The 22,075-nt window shown below is 42.2% G+C and overlaps 1 protein-coding gene across 3 annotated transcripts in view; it reads right to left on the bottom strand.

The window, feature by feature from the left end:
• Positions 1–685: 685 nt before the first annotated feature.
• The window catches only part of Paip2b (poly(A) binding protein interacting protein 2B), a 33,897-nt gene continuing 12,507 nt past the window's right edge, over positions 686–22,075 (bottom strand). For all 3 annotated transcript variants that reach the window (XM_027428566.2, XM_035448424.1, XM_027428568.1), the window contains 3 exons: positions 10,232–10,379; positions 5,506–5,682; positions 686–4,485 (listed from right to left, as the gene is read on the bottom strand). In XM_027428566.2, coding sequence (XP_027284367.1) covers positions 4,429–4,485; positions 5,506–5,682; positions 10,232–10,379 — 382 coding nt within the window. In that variant the 3' untranslated portion in view covers positions 686–4,428. The remainder of the gene's footprint in view (positions 4,486–5,505; positions 5,683–10,231; positions 10,380–22,075) is intronic.

Genomic DNA, 22,075 nt, shown 5'->3' with positions numbered 1-22,075 from the left:
AGCACTAAAGACTATGACACTTAAACCCAGTGAGTTTCATGATCTATATACATCATTAGTGAACTGCCCCAGCTCAAAGCTGTTTTGATTTAGGGGCCTTGTTTCCACTTTTCAAGTGCTAGTTTATTTTTATTAACTTATTTATAGATAGTCTTATTTATGTAGACCTTGCTAGTATGAACTCTGTGTTGGCCTCAAACTAGAGATCTACCTGTCCCTGCCCCTGCCTCTTCCCAAGTCCTGGGATTAAAGATGAGTACTTGCTGCTAAATATTTTTGAAGGCTCACAATTGGCAGGACAAAATTTTCTTTGTGTTTATAGAGTGAAACATGTTACTACTTTACAAGAAAGGCATTTTATAGCCAAGGGATGTAGTTTGCTGTTGGAACACTTTCCCAGCATGCATGAAATCTTCTCCCAGCACTGAAAACAATTTAGTAACAGTACACTATTAAGATAATTAGGACAGCCAGGTGGTCCACATTATAATCTCAGCACTGGAGAAGCTTAGGCAACAGGATCAGAGGTTCAAGTTTAGTCTAAACCACTGAGCAACACTGACTCAAAAGATACTTTTAATATCCTTACCCAGAGGTAAGGATAGCCTCAGTGGTAGAATGCTGCCTAGCTGTATGAGGTTCTGAGTTTGATCCCAAGAACTGCCAAAACAACAACAAAAAATTCTTTATAGTATTAAGTAACCTGGAATGTTTATTAGTTTTAAAATATAGTAAGGTAAATTTGGGGAGAGAAACTCAGCAAATTTTTCATTTAAATTATACTTTAGCAACAAAAATGTAGGAAGGTTTTTACATAAAAAAAACAAAACAAAACAAAACAAAAAACCATCCTTTGAATTTCTTCCTGTTTCCCCAAGAGCAGGAAAGGAAATGTGGCTTCTAAGCTTCACATCTTGAAGAAGTGTCTTGAAGTGTCTTATGTTCTAGTCCCAGCTCCCAGGAAAAAGAAACTTCTGGGGTCCAGGAGTGTGATGGTGATGAGGGCAGGCCATATGCAGTCTAATGTTTCCCTGGGCAGATTCCTGCTCTGTTCCCATCACTACCAGCAGCTTCTTGGAAGATTGAACATGGGAAAAATAATCCCGCTTCTTCCAGATTGTGTATGTGTAAGTCTGGTGGGCATCATCCATGTGGCAGAATGGACGTTGGGAGGCGTTGACATCCACTGCACTGAGCTATACCAGGACTGACCAATTGTGGATGGGATCACTTGATCCCTGCTTCACACATCAGCATCCTTTCTGCTCTCCCTACTTGACAAAATTAATGCCTCCCACCCCTGCTCTTCCAGAGGAGAGTGGCTGGGATAAGCTTTTCCACCAAGTGGGTACCTCCAACTTCTAGTCAAATTTGTTAGACCTGTGAGTTCCTATCCTTGACATCTATAAACCTAAACTAATAGCATGTAATACCAAGACTTGTATTGCAGAGGCCTGTCCCCTATAGCAATGGGGGACAAATTCAGGAAGCCAGGCAATGCTCATCTACCACAGCCCCAATCAAGAGGTTCACTCTGTCCCCCTTTCCCAGCTCACTCATTGAAGACGCTGACTCAAAGAGCTGTTTACCTGCATCTTAGTCTGTCTAAAGTCAAAACAAAACCTTGATATAACAATAATATGGAGAATACTTAGTACTTCACTAGAAACATTTATTTTTAAGCCATGGTTAGCCTTATAATCTTAACGAACCAATCATAGCTCTTGTAATTGTAGAAATAGGGGTGCTACTAAGACCCAGGCTGGCACAGGCCTGGAATGCAGCTTGGTGTAGTGCTTGCATAGCACATGTGAGGTCCTGGATCCAATCTTTAGACTATTTTTCTAGCTTGCTTATAACCAAAAGTCAGGTACATACAGATAGAAACTGGCCCCAGGCCCTCAGCTACCATACCCAGGCTTTGGCTACCTCCACAATTTCTTATGCAGTCCAAAATGCCTGAAGAGATCCATGTTTCCATCCCCTCTCACACACACAAAAGAAAAGTTATAGAGTCAAATAATCACAATTGAACTCAGTCACAAATAAATGAAGACTGGGGCCAGCCAGACAAGTAACTATTAATAACATTTTCTATTGCTATACAAATTCTCAAGGGGAAACACACACACACACACACACACACAAAACCTCCAAAACTCTTCTGCTGAGTTGGCAAACTCTAAGGCTAAGTGTAGTCTGGGGCACAATTATACTACCTCACAACATTGGATAATTGAAGAGTTGGGCCATAGGAATAAGTCATTTTACACATTACTAAGGACCACCTCACTGGCTATATCCTAAGCCTGGAGTCATCGTGTTGCCTCTGAGATGGACCCAACACACTAGCACTTGTTTCCAAGTACACTGACAGTATTTTAATAGTATTAACCAAATGTACCCTTAAAACCAAGCCAGAGACTGATATCCAAGTAAAATGAGCCAGCACAGCAGGAGGGGAGATAGGCCTCTTGGATCACACCTAGAAGTTTGGCTTCCAAAGGGCAAAACTTTAGGATGGAACAAAACCTCCTCAGGGCTTCCCAGCCAGGTACTTAGAGGAGGATGCACTATATGCAGGCGGAGATTCTCAACTATCTTCGTGCAATCCTGATACATTCTGAACTCTAACAGCCTTATGGAGGCTGTAGCATGCCCTACCCATACCCTTCTCCTTATTAGAAGTGGCAAGCCAAACTACAAGCAGGAATAAATTCCTCTCAGAGGACTAGGAGTTCCATTCTCTTGAGGGAGAGGCTCTGGAAGTCAATGTGTATCTGGCAGTACAAGTTCTCTAAGCTACTCACTATGATGTGACCTAAGAGGGAAGGCCACTTTCACAAGATGCCATCCTATGAGACTTTAACAGGAAAAAACAGGGAACTTTGTGTTTAACTGCTGGGGCTGTCTACAAGTCAACAAGGGAGAGTTGAGAACAGCTCAAGGACAGGACTAACATGGCACAAGTGAAACCCTGGGTTCCATCCCTGGCACCAAGACAAAATGAAAAGTGAGAAAATCAGTTCATGAAAAAGGGAAAACGTTTCAACTTTCCAGACTCCAGTCCTTTCTTCCAGTCTCTGCTCACATCCACATGCTGAACTGCCAGACTGGAAGCTACATGATCTTTCCAGACCTAATACAGCACAGTGACAACCCCACAGATGCCACAGCACTCTCAGGCCTCTCCAAATCCCTTGTCCTTGGAGTATGAAAAGGACAGGACACTCGTTCTTTCACCCTCAACACTAACACCTTCACCTCTACTCACAACAGCAGATCCATGGAATTCAGTTCCACAGAGTAGCAATAAAACCAAGACTGCACCTAGCCAGGCCCATGAGGAAACAGAAGTCATTTACAGCTTCACGGAGCTTAGTTGTATTCTCAGGCAGGATCCTTCAGCAGCTTAGTTTCTGGGAATCACTCGCTAAGGCAGGAGAAGCACCCAAACTGAACTAAGCAGCTTGCTAGTGTTTGGAAAAAAGTATTTTCTTGGAAAAAAAAATACAGAAATCTTTGAAGGAATTAAGACACTGTAAGAGACAGATATTGATGGGACAAGGAAAACAAAACCAAAACTGTCCAAAAAGATTCAAGACACAACTATCCCAATGAAAGGCCCATCTCAGGTTTTGGGTAGCAGTGTCTTTTAGAGCTGTGAGGGAAAGAAGCCAGGAGTAGCCCCCATGAGGATCACGAAGGCAAAGCAACCCTTTACTGGTAAATGATGAATGGTAGTAGCTACACACGTATGCTCAACAGCAGGCCAGCAGCAACTAAATGACAGTCACTATCAAGCCCTGCTCTTGTGATGTACAACTTGCTTCCATCCAAAGTTTTATTCATCCAAGAACTTTCAAATCTGTGTTTTCTTGAGTAGAGTTCAGGCCAGGAGACAAGGGCTTTGTGGGCTACTGGTACTTCAGTTCATCATGGAAATGTCAGGGGTTGGGGAGCTGAGTGTTGCAGCTGGTTTACATCTCCTGTTTTTCCTTCTTACCACCCAGCTGCAAACTTCTTAAGCTTTCCAGATGCCCTGCTCTCGGTAGGTACACAGCAGGGAAGATTATTTCTTAAATACTGTTTTCCTTGGTCATCTTATTTTGCTTGAATGCAGACAGAACATACCTTACAAGGGAAAAACAGCTGCAGTTCCTTAACTCCAAAGAGATCATCAAAAATAAAATAAAAGGGGAAACTGCTCTGAACAAATCAGCAGAACAGAAGAGCCATGCTCAGAGGGCTTGGAGAGTAGTACCTCGCACATTAGTTACTCAGAGTCACAGTATCCAGTTAAACCACCTTCCCAACCCAACCCGCCTGGCTGCACACCCCTGCCACCCCCCTTCAGCTCTGCCTTTTTGTACATTGCTGGCCCCAGGTACGGGGACAAGACAAGTCCTTCTGGAAGCTTCCAACAGCTCAGTACTTCACTCCTGGAATAAACTCCTTGGCATCTGGATTCAGGTTACTTTTGCTCTGAAATAAGAAATCAAGAGAAAACATATCTCAAAGCAAGCTGTACTTTTATTGTGTTTTTCATAATTAAAAAAATTAATTTAGTTAGCATACAAGATAATGAGTTTCACTATAACATTTTATACATATGCATTACACTGACTTTGCTGATACCTGCCTCTTATCTCTCCCCACACCAATGGTCATCTTTCTGCTTTCATGTCATATTATACTTTAAAACTTATTTCCAGGCTGGGGATGTAGCTCATTGGTTGAATACTTGCCTAGCATGTACAAGGTTCAAATCCCTAGCCCTGCAGAGAGATGAAAGTACAGGGAAAGAGAGGGGAAGAGGGACAGGGAGAAAAACATCAAATCATTTAAACTTTGTTTTTGCAGTTCTGATACACGATAAGTAAGTGTTCCACAACTAAGCCACACCCAGTACCCTTCCTGGTAAGCCTCAGGGAAAGGGAGATTCTTAATACCCCAGGCTGTCACTGAGTAAGAGGCTCCTCCCTCCTGCTTCCCACTCCACTTCCGGATATTCCCTTGAATGTATGAATGATATTCATTCCAAAACAGCACTTCAAGCCATGAAACAGATCAACACGGTGAAAAACAATATTCCATGCAGACACTTTGGACACCAGAACCTCTACTTTTTTTTATCTATCTGTGCCCCTTCGTGCTCTTGTCTTGGCTCACTAGTCTGTCAGGAGTGTGTTCCTCCTAATAGGAACAGTTTTCCTAGCAGATCCAGAATACATTAGATACAGATAGTGAAAGAGAAAGGCAATTATCAAGTGGTCTACTGAAGCCCAACTTAGACTTTTAATCTTATCTCAGTGCAGAGCATAAGGGTAATTGAAGGATGATGATTACAGTTTCATAGAGCTGGGGGCCATTTAAAGGATGAACACATGGCAGCTGAGAGGTTCCAGAGATTTGATGTAGGATGTAGGGCCATAGAGGCATCTATGACTGCAAACAACATATTCCTTTCAGGATGTCACATGTGGAATTACTGAAGGCTCTTACCAAAATGTCTTCAGATTCATGACTGTCGCTGACTGACAATCCATTTAACTGCTGCTGTAAGTGTCCCATAGTCTGAGGCAGGTCTCGTGCTGGAATGAACCAGTCCTGGTCCTCTTCATCCAGCATCTCCTGGAAGCAGCGGTCCAAGAAGTCTTGCTCTTGCAGCTCTTCCTCCACCTGCCAACAGAGGAAGAACATTCAAAGGATAATCCCTCTGGGGTCCCCAGCCCTTCCCTTTAGAGGTCCTCATTCTACAACTCAGAACCATGGGCAGGAGAGCTAATGATGCCTCTAATGACTATTGTGGTTTAAATGAAAAGTGTCCCCAATAATTGGCTCATGTTTCTAAATACTTGGTCCTTAGTTGGTGATGTTGTTTAGAGACATTACAGAACCTTTATGAGGTAGAGCCCTGATGAAGAAAGTATGTTAATGGGGACAGGCTTTGAAATTTACAGTTGTATACCATGTCTTGTTTTTTTTTTTTTCTCTCTGTTTCCAATTTGCAGATAACGTGATCAGCCAACTTCTTGTTCCTGCTGCCAATGCTTGTCTGTTGCTCATCCCAAACATGATGGACTGAATGTATTCCCCCTAGAACTGTAAGCTAAAATAAGCCCTTTTCTCCCCTATGTTACTTTTGGGTCATGGTATTTTATCACAGCAACAGAAAAATAACAGATATGATAACCATAGAGAAAACATGATTTTAGTTATTAAAAATAGAAACTTCAGGTCTTCATAAATCTTTATGGGACACTTTTTTTGTGATTACTTTTGATTCTTTATCTTGCTTTTATTTTTTATTCTCTACTTTTACAATGGTATGGAAAAATCATTTTCTAGCTTGAATTCTTTCTTTGATCTTGTTCAAAGCTCTGTTCGTCTTGTTAAAAGCATTCTTTCTAGCCAGATGTAGTGGCATGCTTGTTATTTCAGCATTTAAGAAGCAGAGACAGGTAGGGTGGGTCTCTGTAAGTTCAAGGCCAGCCTGGTTGTGTTCTAGACTAGCCAAGGCCACATAGTGAGACACTGATTCAAAAAACAAAATTCTTAAATTTCTCACTTTACAAGGAACATGTAAAAGACAAAGGAAGTATGTACTTGGTCTTCAACTTGGATACTGAAAACCAAATCGGCCGGACGTTGGTGGCACAGCTGGGGGTGTTGGTGGCGCACGCCTTTAATCCCAGCACTCGGGAGGCAGAGGCAGGTGAATCTGTGAGTTCGAGGCCAGCCTGGTCTCCAGAGAGAGTGCCAGAATAGGCTCCAAAGCTACACAGAGAAACCCTGTCTCGAAAAAAACAAAACAAAACCAAATCAAAACCAATATTAGCAAGAACCCCAAGGTAGAAAAATACTTTTAGAACCTTAGAGAGATACAAAGGACATTTTCTGATGCATTACTTACTAGAAATATATGTCACAACACAGTAGTCTCTTAAAACAAGAACACAATATTTAAACTATTCCATACTTCCTAAACCCTGTCACAAAGTAAAGAGACCCAGGATTTTCCAGTCCTTTGCAGACACTATTTACTTGGCAGATTTCAGTGACTTCTATGGGCCATTCCACACTTGCCAAATCTCTTTCCACATCAACTGTGCCTCATATGTTCAGAAAAAGTTACAATAGCCAAGTTTTTAATTGTTTCTGTTGCTTTTAGACAGAGTTTCATATATCCCAGGCTGGCCTTGAACTCTACATGTAGCTGAGATTGGCCTTGAACTTCTGATCCTCCTGCCTGTTCCTCCCAAGTGCTGGGATCACAGCCATGTTCTATTACCCAGCTTAAGAAGAGTATCTTAAATTTTTAATTGCCCAAACATTTTTAAATCTCGTAAATTATATAGTTAAGAAGCTCTTAAGTAACTACAACAAAGTATTTCTAAGCCATAAGATTTTATAGCTTTGTGTTTGAAATGTTTGGTATTTATTTTTTCTATCCATTCTCTATTTCTCTGTGTGACAGGGCTGGACAAACTCACTATATATACAGCTCAGGATGGCTGTGAACTAACATCAATCCTCCTGCCTCAGTCTGTCAAGCCTTAGGACCACAGGTATAAGACACCATACTCCTGCTCTCCATTCTCTTACACATTCCCTTGCTCAAGTATTTTACTATAGCTATTTCTTTTAAGACCTTGCCATGTGAATCTATTTCTCTTATTATAGCAGTATTCAATTTTCTTTGTGTAAGAGTTGGGAAATTAGCACTAAGAACATTAAAAAAAGAAAAGAAAAACAAACAAAAGATCCTAAGTCTCAACTCTGAGGCATGATTGAATATTGTGCCTGTTCTGACTTTAGTTATTAGATACCCATGGGGAAATGATAGGAGCTTATAGAAAAACAAACAAAAAACCTCCAATTAGAGAACAATACATATATAAAAGACCCCTAACACCCAACTAAGTGGTTTCATCTTCCCACATTCCATGTCATGCCTCACCAGTGGCAACAGATCCTACAAGTTACATAGAATTGGTGGTTTTCCCCCCACTTAGCACAACCAAGTCTCTCTCTATTATTAAAACTATCTGTGTATGAACATAAATCATTCACAAATACAACTAATGTGTTTCTTCTTACAAGAACTCTTCCCTTTCCTGAGTTATCCTTTCTTCAAAAAAAATTTATCATTTTTAACTGGGGTGTGTGTGTGAGTGCACATGAGTGCAGGTAAATGAAAAGGCCATAAGAAAAGCACTGACTCCATTGGAGCTGGAGTTACAGATGGTTGTAGGCTACCACACAGGTGCTGGAAACCAAACTCTTGTCCTCTGCAAGAACAGCAAGTACTCAAGACTTACAGAGCTGTCTCTTCAGCCCCTGAGTTATTCTTCCCGAGACCACATTTGTTGTTATCTGTCTGGGTCTGTGGAGATGCTCAAGCTGCACAGGTAGAAGAAGCTGACCTTGAACTGTTCTTGTTGACTCTATTTCCCCAGTGCTGGGATTAAAAGTATGTACCATCATATGCCACTAGTTGCTAAGACCTCAAACAAGTGATATTTCCTTATTTAGGTCTTAGTCTTACATTTCAATCTGGTTTTAAAAGCCTCATTGTTCAATTCTTCTTTGAACAGAGCTTTGAACTCCTGATCCCCTTGTTGCTTCTCATGAATGTTGGGATTATAGGCATGCACCACCATAACTACCTTTCAATGAACAATTTTTTTTTTCCCAAAAAAGATCAATAAGGGAACTGGGGAAATAGCTCAGCAGGAAAAATGCTTGTGGCACAAACATGAGGACATAAGTTTGGATCCCCAGCATTCCTGTAAAAAGCTAGGTGTGGTGGTGTATACTTGTAATCCCAGTGTCCAGAGGCAGAGACAGAAGAAATCTTAGGACTCACTGGCCAACCATTCTAGCCAATCACCAGCTTCAGATTCACTGAGAGATTGATAGAGGAATGTGAGAGTACATTCCTGCGGGGCTACACCTGGTCTGGCTCCAGAGTGCTAGCACCTAGCCCTAATCCATCTTTTGTTTAGCAGATACCTGTTGTTTCCCTTGCTGCCCTAAAATGTGAATCTTGCCTGATAGTTTCCCAAGGATACTAAGCCTATGCAAAACTTGGTTTTGCCAATGAGAATTTGCACTTGGCATTGTTCCTTTGGAAACTTTGGTTGTTTTTGAGGATATGGAAATCAACTTGTGAAGGTGTAAATTGAAGAACAACAAAGGAAACCCTGGGTGAAGGAAAAGTTGTTCAGTCTTTAGGGCCTCATCCACCCTGCAGCCAAGAAAGGCTAAAAGTCATTCTTCCAGTGTGAATACAACACCCATACCGCAACAGAGGAAGATACACAATATTGACATTAGCCTCCAAATGCATAGGTGTATGTGAATGTGTATCTTCCGACCAAATCAATGACAATCAGTACTAGTATTAGGGATTATAACTTTAAATTTTTTATTATGTTTATTTATTTATTGTTAGAGGGAGGTACACATGTGTCACTGCACACATGTGGAGGTCAGAGGACAACTTGTGGGAGTTTGTGCTCTTCATTTACCATGTGGGTCCTGGGAATTTAACTCTGGTTCCAAGGCATGGTAGCAACTGCCTTTATCAACAGAGCCACCTCACAGGCCCCATAAGATATTTTTCGTACAATGCATCTTGACTTGAATATTATGGTAAAGAAATTGTGGCCTGCCTAGAAACCTTGATATAGTATCTTCTTGTCTTACCAAATTTTTTAAACTGCATCTTAAATCTTTATTGTTTGTCTTGCCAATTTTAATATGACTTTCCAGAATGAGACACACAAACAGCAGCAAGGGTATGTCAGCAAAGTCAGTGGAGGCAAGAGGGCAGGGAAGAACTCCACACAAGCAGCAGAGACAATGAAGGACAGTAGGATGAAAATACAGAGACCCACACAGGGCAGAAAGGAAGAGGGAGGGAAAGACTACAGATCCTTGAGGGTTTAAGAGGATTTAGGAGCTATAATCCTGGCTGGCTCTGATTGTTGCTGCTTAGAGCAGAGGACTGCACTAAGACTTGAGGGTCAGGCCCTTGGCTTAGAACCCAGAGATACAGACTCTAACTTGAGCTACAGACTCTAACTTGAGCTATAAATCTCTGGCTGCTAAGATCTGGAACCCCTGGTTCTCTTGAGTATGTTGGGCCTTTGTCAACACTAGAAGAACCACCCTGTTCCTAGCCCAGAGAGAGAGAGAGTGACTGCCTTCTACCTTTGCCTACCTGTCTATTGAAATCCTCTTCATTCTCCATCCACATGTATTCTGCAAATGGGTTTTCCTTTTCCTCATGTCCATGTAACTCTTGGTCCTCTTTGCATTTCACACTGGGTGATGTACTTGCCACACTGGATCCATTCATTATGGAGATTCTAAACAGAATGAAGGCAAAAAGTAAAGATAAGGACTGAGGAAATTTGAATGTAAAATATCCAGATCCTTCCAACAGCTTCTCAAGTTGTAGGCCAATGACTTTAATGAAAATGAACACAATTGCTAGTTTGTGTTACATCAATCACATATAATTACCAACTATACAGATGTATAATTCTTTAAGAATTGAGGAGTGGGGCATGGTGCTGTGGTGGTTTGAAAAAAATGCCCTCCAAAGGGAGTGGCACTTTTAGGAGGTATGGCCTTTTTGGAGGAAGTGTGTCACTGTGGAGGCAGGCTTTGAGGTCTCACATATGTTCAAGCCACTTCCTATTGCCTGCAAGTCAAGATGAATTAACTCTCAGCTTCTGCTCTAGCACCATGTCTGCCTGCTTGCTGCCATGTCCCACCATGATGATAATGGACTAAACCTCTGAAAATGTAAGTCACCCAATTAAATGTTTTCCTTTGTAAAAGTTGCCATGGTCATGGTGTCTTTTCATTGCTATAGAAACCCTAAGGCAGGTGGCTCACACCTGTCATTTCAGGACTCAGAGGTCAAAGCAGGAAGACTATTCCAAGTTTCTTTAAAAAAATGTTTAAGCTTACTCTTTCCAAACGAAAACCAAAGGATATGGTAGTAGTAGAATTTTCCTACGCCAAATTCATAAATGTTCTAGAACCTACTGCAGATCAATTTAAATGCATTCTTTTCAAAATATCTACTTATGCATATTTTCATTTATCTATGTGTGTCTATGAATATACGCCATGTGTGAGGATGCTCAGAAGCCAGAAAGGCCAACAGATCACCTGGAGCTAAAGTTATAGGTAGTTGTGAACTGCCTGATATCTGAGCTAGGAACTCAACCAAACTAGGGTCCTCTGCAGCAGGTACTTCTAACAGTTGAGCCATCTTCCCAGCACTCTAGAAATGCATTGTTATAAACAGTGTAAGCAATTCTTCTTTATTCTGAATATCAAGTTCTGTCTCTAAAATGTATTTCAAAAATAAAACAATTCATGAGAGGTGAGGTTGGAGGGTTTACTATAATTTAAGACCTGGGCTATGTAGCCACCTTGTTTGTTTGTTTGGTTTTGGTTTTTTGAGATAGAGTTTCTCTGTAGCTTTGTTATCTGTCCTGGAACTTGCTCTGTAGACCAGGCTGGCCTCAAACTCACAGAGATCTGCCTGGCTCTGTCTCCCCAGTGCTGGGATTAAAGGTGTGCACCACCTGGCACACACCTTTAATCCCAGCATTTGGGAGGCAAAGGCAGTCGGATCCCTGAGAGTTCAAGGCCAGCCTGGTCTACAGAGCAAGTTTCAGGATAGCCAAGGCTATACACAGAGAAACCCTGTCTCAAAAAAAACCAAAACAAAACAAAAGTGTGCACCACCACCACCCAGCCAGACTTTGTGTTTGTTTTAAATCACTGTATTGCTAAGCAAAAAAGAGAAAGAAGTTCACCAGCTGTTCAACCAATCTACAGTCAGTAAGTGCCAGTGCGTGCACACCTTTGATACCAGTACTTGGGAGCAGAGGTAGGGGGATTTCTTCGATTTCAAGGCCAGCCTAGATTACAGAATGAGTCTACCAACAGCCAGAGATACATAGGGAAACCCTGAATCCCAGCCCATGAGATAGTGTTGTGCACATTCAGGGTGGATCTTCCCACCTCACTTAGCCCAATTTAGAGACTCCTTCACTGGCATGCTCAGAAGTTGGTCTCCTAGATGAGCAACCTAGCAATTGATATGATCCATCACAGCTTTTAAATTCAATTTTGTACTTTTGCTATCATTTAGAATGTCTTCTTTCTAATCTTTACTCCTCCCTTCCTCTAAGCTGCTGTGCCTGAACAGCACACTGTTAATTGTATTCTTTGTCTTAGTTCATGTACATAAATTTTCTTCTTCCAATTAGATTCTCTACCTTTGAAAAACAAGGCTGTTGAGGCTCAGCAGTTAAGAGCACTTGTTACTCTTTCAGAAGACCTGGGTTCAATTCCCAGCACCATCACAGTGGCTTACAACTATCTGTTAACTCAAGTTCCATGGGATCTGACACCCTATTCTGGCCTCTATGGGCACACCTGTGGTGCTCAAACATGCAAAACACCCATGCACATAAAAATAAATATTTAAAAAAGGAAACAAAGCCAAGGTCTACGCATGCTGCCATTCATTTGCCAAGTGGTTTAGTCCTACTCTCTCATCTACTCTATTCTACCCTACTAGCTGCTGGGACTTAACAAATTAATTTTCTCTTGTTGCTATCTAGGCAACACACCTGAAAGTTATCCATGCTTTTGAAGGAACCAGCTTCCCTTTCGGCAGCCATAACAGCCGAACATGTACTTGCCATAAACCTGCCTTGGTCACTTAGAGGTCAGATGCCTGTCTCGTGACAAGGAACCTTAGTCACTAGAAAGTCAGATGCCTGTCTCGTGACAAGGAACCAATCGGAAGTTAGCTGGTGGCGCTATGCTTTACGACCCTGGGTGTGCTTTACGGACAAGCGCACAGCAATGACGTAGAGAGCATAGCAACCACCCTGGGAGGGCCTATGGGCCATAACAACCAGTTGACCAATCAACACAGGGCAAGCCCTCCAAGGCTGGAGGCACACCAATCGTAAGCATGTGCGTACCCCTAGACACTCCCCTTAAGCTGCCCTATAAGATCTTTTGGGAGCCCCTAGGAGCCGTCTTTTCTAGCCATCCGCCTTGGCGGGTGGATGAAAGACCCGAGCTAACTTGGGGTTAGCTCGTTAAATTACAATAAAGCCTCGTGCAGTTTGCAGCAAGCTCTCGAATCCACCTGGTAATTGGGGTGACCGCGAATGTGGCCTGGGACCCCGGATACTTGAGTTTTTGGGGGTCTAACACTTTGAGTACACACACATGTATACACACACACACACACACACACACACACACACACACACACACACCTCTTGCTTAGTCACCTTTAAAGTATCTGTAACTTCCTAATTTGTTATTAACTTTTAAAAATCTAATTTTGTAAAACAAACAAACATGTTAGGATGTTGAAGAATAAATAAATGGAAAAGCCAGGTGTGGTAGCAAAGGCCTTTAATCTTAGAACTTGGGAGGTGGGCAGGAGGATCAGCAGTTCAAGGTCATCTTCAGATATATCAAAAACTGGAGGTCATCCAGGGATAATCTGTCACAAACAAACAAATGTACTGGGAATTTATCTCAGTGCATACCAGGTCTTGGGTACAATCTCTACTACTATAAGGACAGTTTTTAAATAGAAGTTTAAGTAGGGCGCCAAATAAGCAATACATATGTTTAGCATACTGTAGACAGAGACAGAAGAAAATCAAGGTCTAGTCCCAATACAGACTCAGAATTACACAGGGTCCCTCTTCCCCATAAGGGGAATCCAGCTCACTACTGCTGACACTTCTATGTGCAGTAAGAGGACAGAAGCCTGCTTTGAATGCCAATGCACCTGAAAAATAAAGTGGCATTCCTATACACAGAGGGACTAGACCTTTCTGTACAGCAGGTTGAGCTGCACTGTCATTTCCTGTCAGAAGCCAGCCTTGGCGACCCCCCATGCCTAGCTAGCAGCCAGCTAGTCTAGCATCCCACCCCTCAGGTTCCAGGACCTGGCCTGAGAAGCAATTAACACCTATTCCTTCCCCCACTTCCTTAGGTAGTGCTTGGGGTAAACACAGGAGATTCTGGGTACCTGACCTGGCCTGAGAGCAATTAACATTCATTCCTCCCCCCACCACCTCTTTCTCTGCTTCCTTCTTTCTCTTTAAAAACCCCTTGTAATAATCAATAAAGTCAGACCTTGACAAAGACCTTGCTTGGTCTCCTCCTTCTTTCTCGCCCATTATTTTCAGGCTTGATCCACCTCGGACTCACGAATTACCGGGGCCCCTCGGGCCGGGGCAATTTCCAAGGCCTTAGCTAGTAGCTCTTTACATCAGGCAGTTATTTCTGCCCACCAATATAGAAACCACCCAGAAAAGCAGAGCTTAGTTTTCTAAAAAAAAAAAAAAAAAAAAAAAATCTACTTTTGAGCTGGATGGTGGTGGAACATGCCTTTAATCCCAGCACTTGGGAGGCAGAGGCAGGCAGATCTCTGTGAGTTCAATACCAGCCTGGTCTACAAGAACTAGTTCCAGGACAGCCTCCAAAGCCACAAAGAAACCCTATCTTGACCCCCCCACTTCCTCCCCCCCCAAATCTGCCTTTGTCCAAAATAAATAAGTAAATTGTGTACAAATGGTTGCATGGATAAAAAGGTATCAAAAAAAAACAACTTTAGTGTAGAGCATGGTAGAGAACAGTAAATTCCATGACACACCTGTTCATGAAAGTGGAAACCGAGCACATCAGTGCATTGGCTTTTGATTTTATGACACACCCATTTTGAATCTCATCCATGGTTTCTGGCTCAGAACCATAGCCTTTTGGTTCAGTTTGGCTTCAAAACAGTGTTCTGTTAAAACCTCTAGCTCACTCATGAATGGTATGAGAAGTCTCATTCCTTTCTCTCCAAGCCCCATCCACTCAGAGAATCTACAAACAAAGGGAAGGCACTGAAAAATCCAGTTCCTCCCCTGAAGCGGTTAGCCATCGAAAGCTGACAGCTTTTGACTGTATTTGAGCACAACACAGCTTGTGGCTGACACATCATCACCCCTCACCTACAACCTATATAATTTCCCTGCTTTAGTTCAGGCACACAGCTTCTCCAGCTGTCTTTGGGACTGGAGAAACCATCTGGGAATTGCTTTGCTCAAATAAACATGTTGTTAAACCTTTTCTATTTGGCTTGATCTGGTTTATTGCACAGACTGAGACATCTATTATGGGGGTGGGGTGGGGGCAGAAAACCCATTTAAGGATGGAAGACAGTCTTTTATTTTTTTCTTTCTCCAGTGCTGGAGCTAGAACCCAGGGCCTTGCACACGTAGGCAAGCACTCTACCACTGAGCAACACTCCAGCCCTGGATAGTCTCTTGTAATGCTAAGGTGCTTTAGGCCTCAGAAACCATAGTCTTCTCTGCTCTTTTCTCCTCCCAAAAGGCCATAGAAACTAACAATTCTTTCCCCCTGGACAAGTAATAGAAAACAAAGATATATTCTCAGTTTCCCCTCTCTTTTTGTCTCAGGCTGGCCATAATTCTCTGATCTTGTAGATTGATCATAAACCCCCATTTCAGTAGAGATCCTGCCCAGAGCTGGGAGGACAGAGTGTTGCACAGAGGCCAAGAAGAATCTGGATAGACAGGCCCTGCTGGATTTCCCTATGTAGACTTCTAGCATTAGACCACACCCTTTCACACTGTTACAGGGTCATCCTGTTTCAATCATGCTTTTATAATGAAGCCTTCATAAAGAACCCAAAGAGGTAAGGTTCAGGGCACTTCTGCACAGCTAAACACATGGAAGCTTATATAAAAGTGAATAAAAAAATCATTCGTAAGCAGGGAGGGGGATGACCCCAGCTCCACAGGGAGCTCCTGGGCCTAGGGTATTTCCAAACCTCATCCTACCAATCTCTTCATTTGGCTATCTGTTCCTTTGTTGTTATCTCCCTTCCTTCCTTCCTTCCTTCCTTCCTTCCTTCCTTCCTTCTTTCCTTCCTCCCTCCTTCCCCTCCCTTCCCTTCCCTTTTTGCTTTTTCAAGACAGTGTCTCTCTGTGTAGCTTTAAAGCCTGTCCTGGAACTTGATTTGTAGACCAGGGTAGCCTCAAACTCAGAGATCCGCCTGCCTATACTTCCTGAGTGCTGGGATTAAAGGCATGAACCACCACCACCCAGCTTCTCTATTTTTGTAATAGGTGTCTCATTATGTAACCCTGGTTAGTCTGAAACTGACTATATAGACCAAGCTGATTGTTTGACTCTGCCTCCCAGATGCTGAAATTACAGGCATGTAACACCAAACGCTGTTGTATTTGTCACCTACAAAATATCCTTTAGTCTAAACTAGTAAACAAGTATTTCCCTGAGTTATGAGCTGACCAGCAAGCTAAACCCAAGGATGGGGGATTGGGAACCCCAACTGACAGCCAGTTGGTCATAAATTTCAGAGGTCTAGAAATTTCAACTGGTGTCTGAAGTGAGGAAGCTGTGTGTTAGGACTGAGCTCTCAATCTGTGAGACCTGAGATTTCCAGGTAGACAGTGCCAGAATTAAACAGCCCCTCTGGTTTCTGCTATTTTCTGGAGACAGGCACACACATTTTGAGATCATAGAAGTGATCTGTGCTGGAAACACATAGTAGTAGATGCTGGGTTCATTTTCTTGTAGTATTATCAGGTTATAGAACTAAATATAAATACTTAATAAAGTGGAAAACACACAAACAATTCTTGCAGTTCTCAGTGCTCACACAGTATTTACTGATCTGTACTTTATATTCAACCTACAGCTTCCACTACGTGCAAAGTTGTTTTTTCCAAACAGCAGCAATCAATATAACTGTACAACATAACCATATAACTGTACAGTGTTTAAAAATAAATGAAGTACTATCACACCTATATTCTGATTGACTAGACATAATCCACCCAGCAACATTTAATTTTTTTTCAGAGCTGGAGACTGAACCCAGGGTCTTATGTATGGTGGGTATATCCCTTACCACAGAGCTACCACCACTCCAGCCCTCAACTGTAATTTGATAAGGTTTCACACAGCAAAATGGCCAGGGAGGGCACCAGACTGAGGAGTTAATCCACCTTTCTGTGTTACAGATTAGTATAAGAGTCACATTGTTGGGTAAACATAAACTGGAACCTTAATGTGTCCCTAACTTTGTTTAGTAGTTGGCTGGGAACAGGAGATTCTGCTGGAGATGACAGCTCCTTAGAAGGCATACAGATGTTTCAATGTGGGGAAGATACGTGGTGATGTTGGATCACCACCCTTAATATCACTGACTTCTGAGCCAGTTTTATGCAACATTCTGTTCACAGCTCTTCCCCAGCTTACCACCCAAACACTTTAACACTGAGCTGCTTCTGGTCATTCCACTTTGTCAGGTTGCATTGTTTAATATGACCCTTTTCTACACACAAGGCACATTCTTGTGAAAGACTAATGTAGTGGAGATGAAGAAATATGTCCAGAGCTATCACAGATTTAAAAAAATGTTCAGTTTCATAAACAGTATTAAGAATCAGAATATCTGTCATGATGGCAGCCATGCCACAGAGCTGCCAGTATGACAGGGAAGTGAGCCACTTGTGTGTGAGCTTGGAAGAGCATCTTCCCACAATCAAGATTTGCCAAGCACAGTCCCAGCTGACAGCCTTCCTGCAACTTCACAACAGATTCTCAGGCAGACACACAGGGCTGGGCTGCTGCCAGATTCCTCACCCAGAGTAAATACATGCTGTTTTAATTCCTAAGTATCTATGTGGTAACAACTATGTGTGAAGCAGGACAGTGCTTAAGGAATACTTCAAGATCAGACCCTACTTAAGATAGATTTCAGGTCTAGCTTGGATCTATACTGCACTACGGAAATCCAAGAACAATATTGAAGTTATTTTTCCTCTGCACTTGAAATATGCAGAAGAAATTTGTTAGTTTTTTAATGTAGTCATAATATATTTGACAAACATCTTAGAAGAGGAAAGATTTATTCTGGCACATGGTTCAATCCACTGCCAATTGGCCCCATTGTTTTTAGGCCTGTGCCACAGTAGAAACATCAAAGCAGAAGGTCATGGTTGAAGAAAGTTGCTCACCTCATGGCATCCAGGAAACAGAGAGAAGTAAGTTGGGGGAATATAGGGATTAAGACAAACCCTTTAAAGGGTGACTTCCTCTAAGTCCTAACAGTCCAATGATCAATAAACTCAACAATGGATTAATTCACTGATGAAGTTAGTATCCTGGTGATCTAATTACCTCAATAGTGACACCAGTTGGAGACCAAGTCTTTTGGAAGACACTTTACATTCAAACCATCAACAGGAAACATTCTGAAAATGCCAACTGTCATTACAGATAAAACTGGAAAAAAAAACAGTAAATGCAGGGTGTACTACCCTGCCCACAGGAGGCAGAATCATGGAGCTTGCACAAGACCTGAATGACCACGTCAAGAGTTTAAAATAGGGGTCTTAGTTCCCAGTCATAATGTGCAAATGTATCTAGGACAGTTTAAAAACACATGCTTCGAAAAAAAAAAAAAAAGAATAACAGCAGCAATAAAAAATACATGCTTTGTCAGTTCAACACTCTGAACTTGTATAACTCCCAGATCAATATGTTCACACCCAAACATGGCTGTTCTCTGAACCAAATTTACTGTACGTATATAAACACATAGACAAACATACATCTATAATGTGGTACTATAGACTCAAACCCAGGGCCTCCTGCATGCCAGGCAAATGCTCTACTAACTGAGCAGTGTCCCCAGCTTTTCAGGAGCTATAGTCTGCATCATATCCACGGTCACAATTTCTCTGTGAAGACTATTTAGGATTTTTGAATGAATACTATTAACAAAGTATATTAAAGAGTTAATAAAAGTAATTTCTATTTTCTAACCAAGTCCTGGAGTTAATACCTGGCATCACATAAAACAAAACTAGGTACAGTGGTATACATCTGTAAATTCAATATTCAGGAGATAAACAGGAGAATTAGACATTCAAGATAATCTTTGGCTACATGGAAATTAGAGGCCAGTCTGGGCTGCATGTGAACCTATGTCAAAATGTATGCATGTGCATACACCAACACGAGCATACACATGTTATTCTAGTTTCTAGTTTCATTACTCCAATCAGGCTAGCTAGCTAAATTTTATTTTGAGTTGGTATAGTGGTGCAGCACTAGGGAATGGGGGCAAAGAAGGCAGATCTCTGCAAATTCAAGACCAGCCTGATCTACATAGCAAATTGCAGGCCAGAGATAAACAGTGAGACTTTGTGTCTCTCTTTTATTCCAAACACGCACGCACGCACGCACGCACGCACGCACGCACGCACGCGCACGCACGCACGCACGCACGCACGCACGCACGCACGCACGCACGCACGCATGCATGCACGCGAGCGATTCGAAACAGGCTTTCTCTGAGTAGCCCTGGCTATCCTGAAACTCAATATGTAGACCAGGATGGCCTCGAACATGCATTTGCCTGACTCTGCCTCTCAAATGCAAGGGATTAAAGGTGTGAGCCATCACCACCACCCAGTCCCAAATATACCCTTCTAAATTACATCCTTAGGAACTCAGGTTTTTAGCTTCACTGACTCACTCACTTGCTCATTCATTCATTCATTCATTCATTCATTCATTCATTCATCCATTCATTCATATATGAGTCTATTTAGGCTACTCCCTGTCTTGGCAATGTACACATTTCCCGCCCTAGTGATGCTCACATTCTCTCAAGGGGGGAACTAATTAATAATTAAGAATAATTATGAATCAGGTATGGTGGCATATGCCTGTAATTCCAGCACCCAGGAGGTTGAGGGAGGAAGGTCATGAGTTCCAGGCCAGCCTGTAGTAAAACTCTGTCTAAAAAAAGAATTATTGGAACTGGAGAAATGGCTCAGAGGTTAAGAGCACTGGCTGTTCTTCCAGAGGTCCTGAGTTCAATTCCCAGGTGGCTCACAACTATCTGTAATGAGATATGGTGCCCTCTTCTGGTATGCAGGCATATATGGAGGCAGAATGTTGTACACATAATAAATAAATAAATCTTTAAAAAAAAAAAGAATTATTATAGTTTGTGCCATAAAAGGAGAAGTAAAAAGGGTTACTTGAACACTCAAGATAGGGGTTATCCAATCTAGAACACAAAATTTTACCCATATCTAAGAATATAAGTTAGTCACCAATAAGGAGGAGCAGGGAAAAGCATTTTCAAAGACTCATCCAGGAGAGAAGTTTTGGGAACTCAAAGATAGCTGTGCACACAGGAGGAGGATGGGAAGAAAGAGAAGAGATGGAAAGTTGAATATGGCCAGAACTTACAGGATCTGAGACCACAAGAAATATCTAGGGCTTTATCTTAAAACCAAAAGAAGTCATTATAAGGAATTCTCAGCCACAAAATAAAATGGCTCAAATTCTGTTTTGCTATGTGGAAACTAGATTAGAGCTGAGTGCACAGGATAAGACCTGAAAGACTGTTAACACTCTAACTCTGGTGCTGCTTGGGTTACAGTAGTGGCAGCAAAAGGAGAAGCAGCAAATCTCAAACTATCTGAGGAGGTTTTCTGTGTTGAACTGGGTGTGGGAAGTCAGGGTAAGAGAACTGCCAAGGACCCAGGTGGATAGTAGCCATTCACTGGCTATAGAACTCTGAGAACAACAAACCTTTCTTAGGTGGTGATTGGGGTGGGGGTGGGGGGCACCTAAGAAATGTGATGAGTTCTACTGTGGACATGTTAAGTCTGCAATGCCTCTAAACCACTTAAGTGCTGATATTATGTGGCCTGGCTATATGTAGCAAGAATAGAAGTTTGGCTAAACACGGTCAGGTAGAGTAGTCATTTATATAAATAGTAATTAAAGGCACTATCTAAAGAGAAAGAGCAAAGTAGATGGGAAAATGACCCAGCTCTGAGGCTCAGAAGCAGCTGAGAGCTGAGACCAGACACCAGACAATTTCAGTGTACTAGGATAAGTGAAAGGCCCCCAAAAGGTAAGTCCACATCCTAATCTAGAATCAGTAAATACTATCTTATTTTGAAAAAGAGTCTTTGGCCAGGTGGTGATGGTGCATGCAGATCTCTCAGAGTTCAAGGCCAGTCTGGTCCTCAAAGCAAGTTCCAGGACAGGCTCCAAAGCTACACAGAGAAACCCTGTCTTGAAAAAACCAAAAGAGGGCTGGAGAGATGGCTCATTGGTTAAGAGCACTGACTGCTCTTCCAGAGGTCCTGAGTTCAGTTCCCAGCAACCACATGGTGGCTCACAACCATCGGTTATGAGATCTGGTGCCCTCTTCTAGTGTGCAGATATACATGGAAGCATGTATGTGCAGATAAGATATACATGTATACATAATAAATAAATAAATCTTAAAAAAAGAAAAACTGAGAGACAGAGAGAGAGACAGAGAGAGAGAGAGAGAGAGAGAGAGAGAGAGAGAGAGAGAGAGGGAGGAAGGAAGGAAGGAGAAAGAGAGACAGAGAGAAAGAGGGACTCTGTAGATGTAATTAAATGAAGGTCTACAAGACAAAGAGATCACTAGAATTATCCAAGTAAATTCTGTAAGTGTTCCTGTAGAAGAGACACAAGGAGGGGGTGATTGCAGACTGACAGGAGAAAAGAGGTAATGTGACCAGGGAGGCAGAGACCAGAGTGATATCCCCTTCAAAGAGGGCCCATACCCAACAGAAGCTAGAAGAGGCAAGAACAGAATCTTCCCTGGAGCTACTGAGGAATTTTAGGGCTCAGAATCAGTTTTAAGCCACCAGTTCATAATAATTTTTGTTATAGCAGCTCTAAGACACTAATATATGCCCAGTCAAGATCCTGCTGAAAGGTTGAACAAGATGCAGCTAAGGAGTGTCTATAAAAGGCAGGAGCATGGAGGATGCTTAAGACCTAAATGAGAGCCGTCTCCATGAAGAGAAAGAAGGGGCAAGGCCAAATGGTGGTGCAAAAAACTGCATGTGCCACTGAGAGATAGCTGACAAAGAAAGCAGCAGGACTTTGTGGG

This window comes from Cricetulus griseus, chromosome 8 (genome assembly GCF_003668045.3).
Source record: "Cricetulus griseus strain 17A/GY chromosome 8, alternate assembly CriGri-PICRH-1.0, whole genome shotgun sequence".
Lineage (NCBI taxonomy): Eukaryota > Metazoa > Chordata > Mammalia > Rodentia > Cricetidae > Cricetulus > Cricetulus griseus.
The sequence above is the reverse complement of the archived record's forward strand: the minus strand, read 5'-3'. Positions and strand labels throughout refer to the sequence as shown.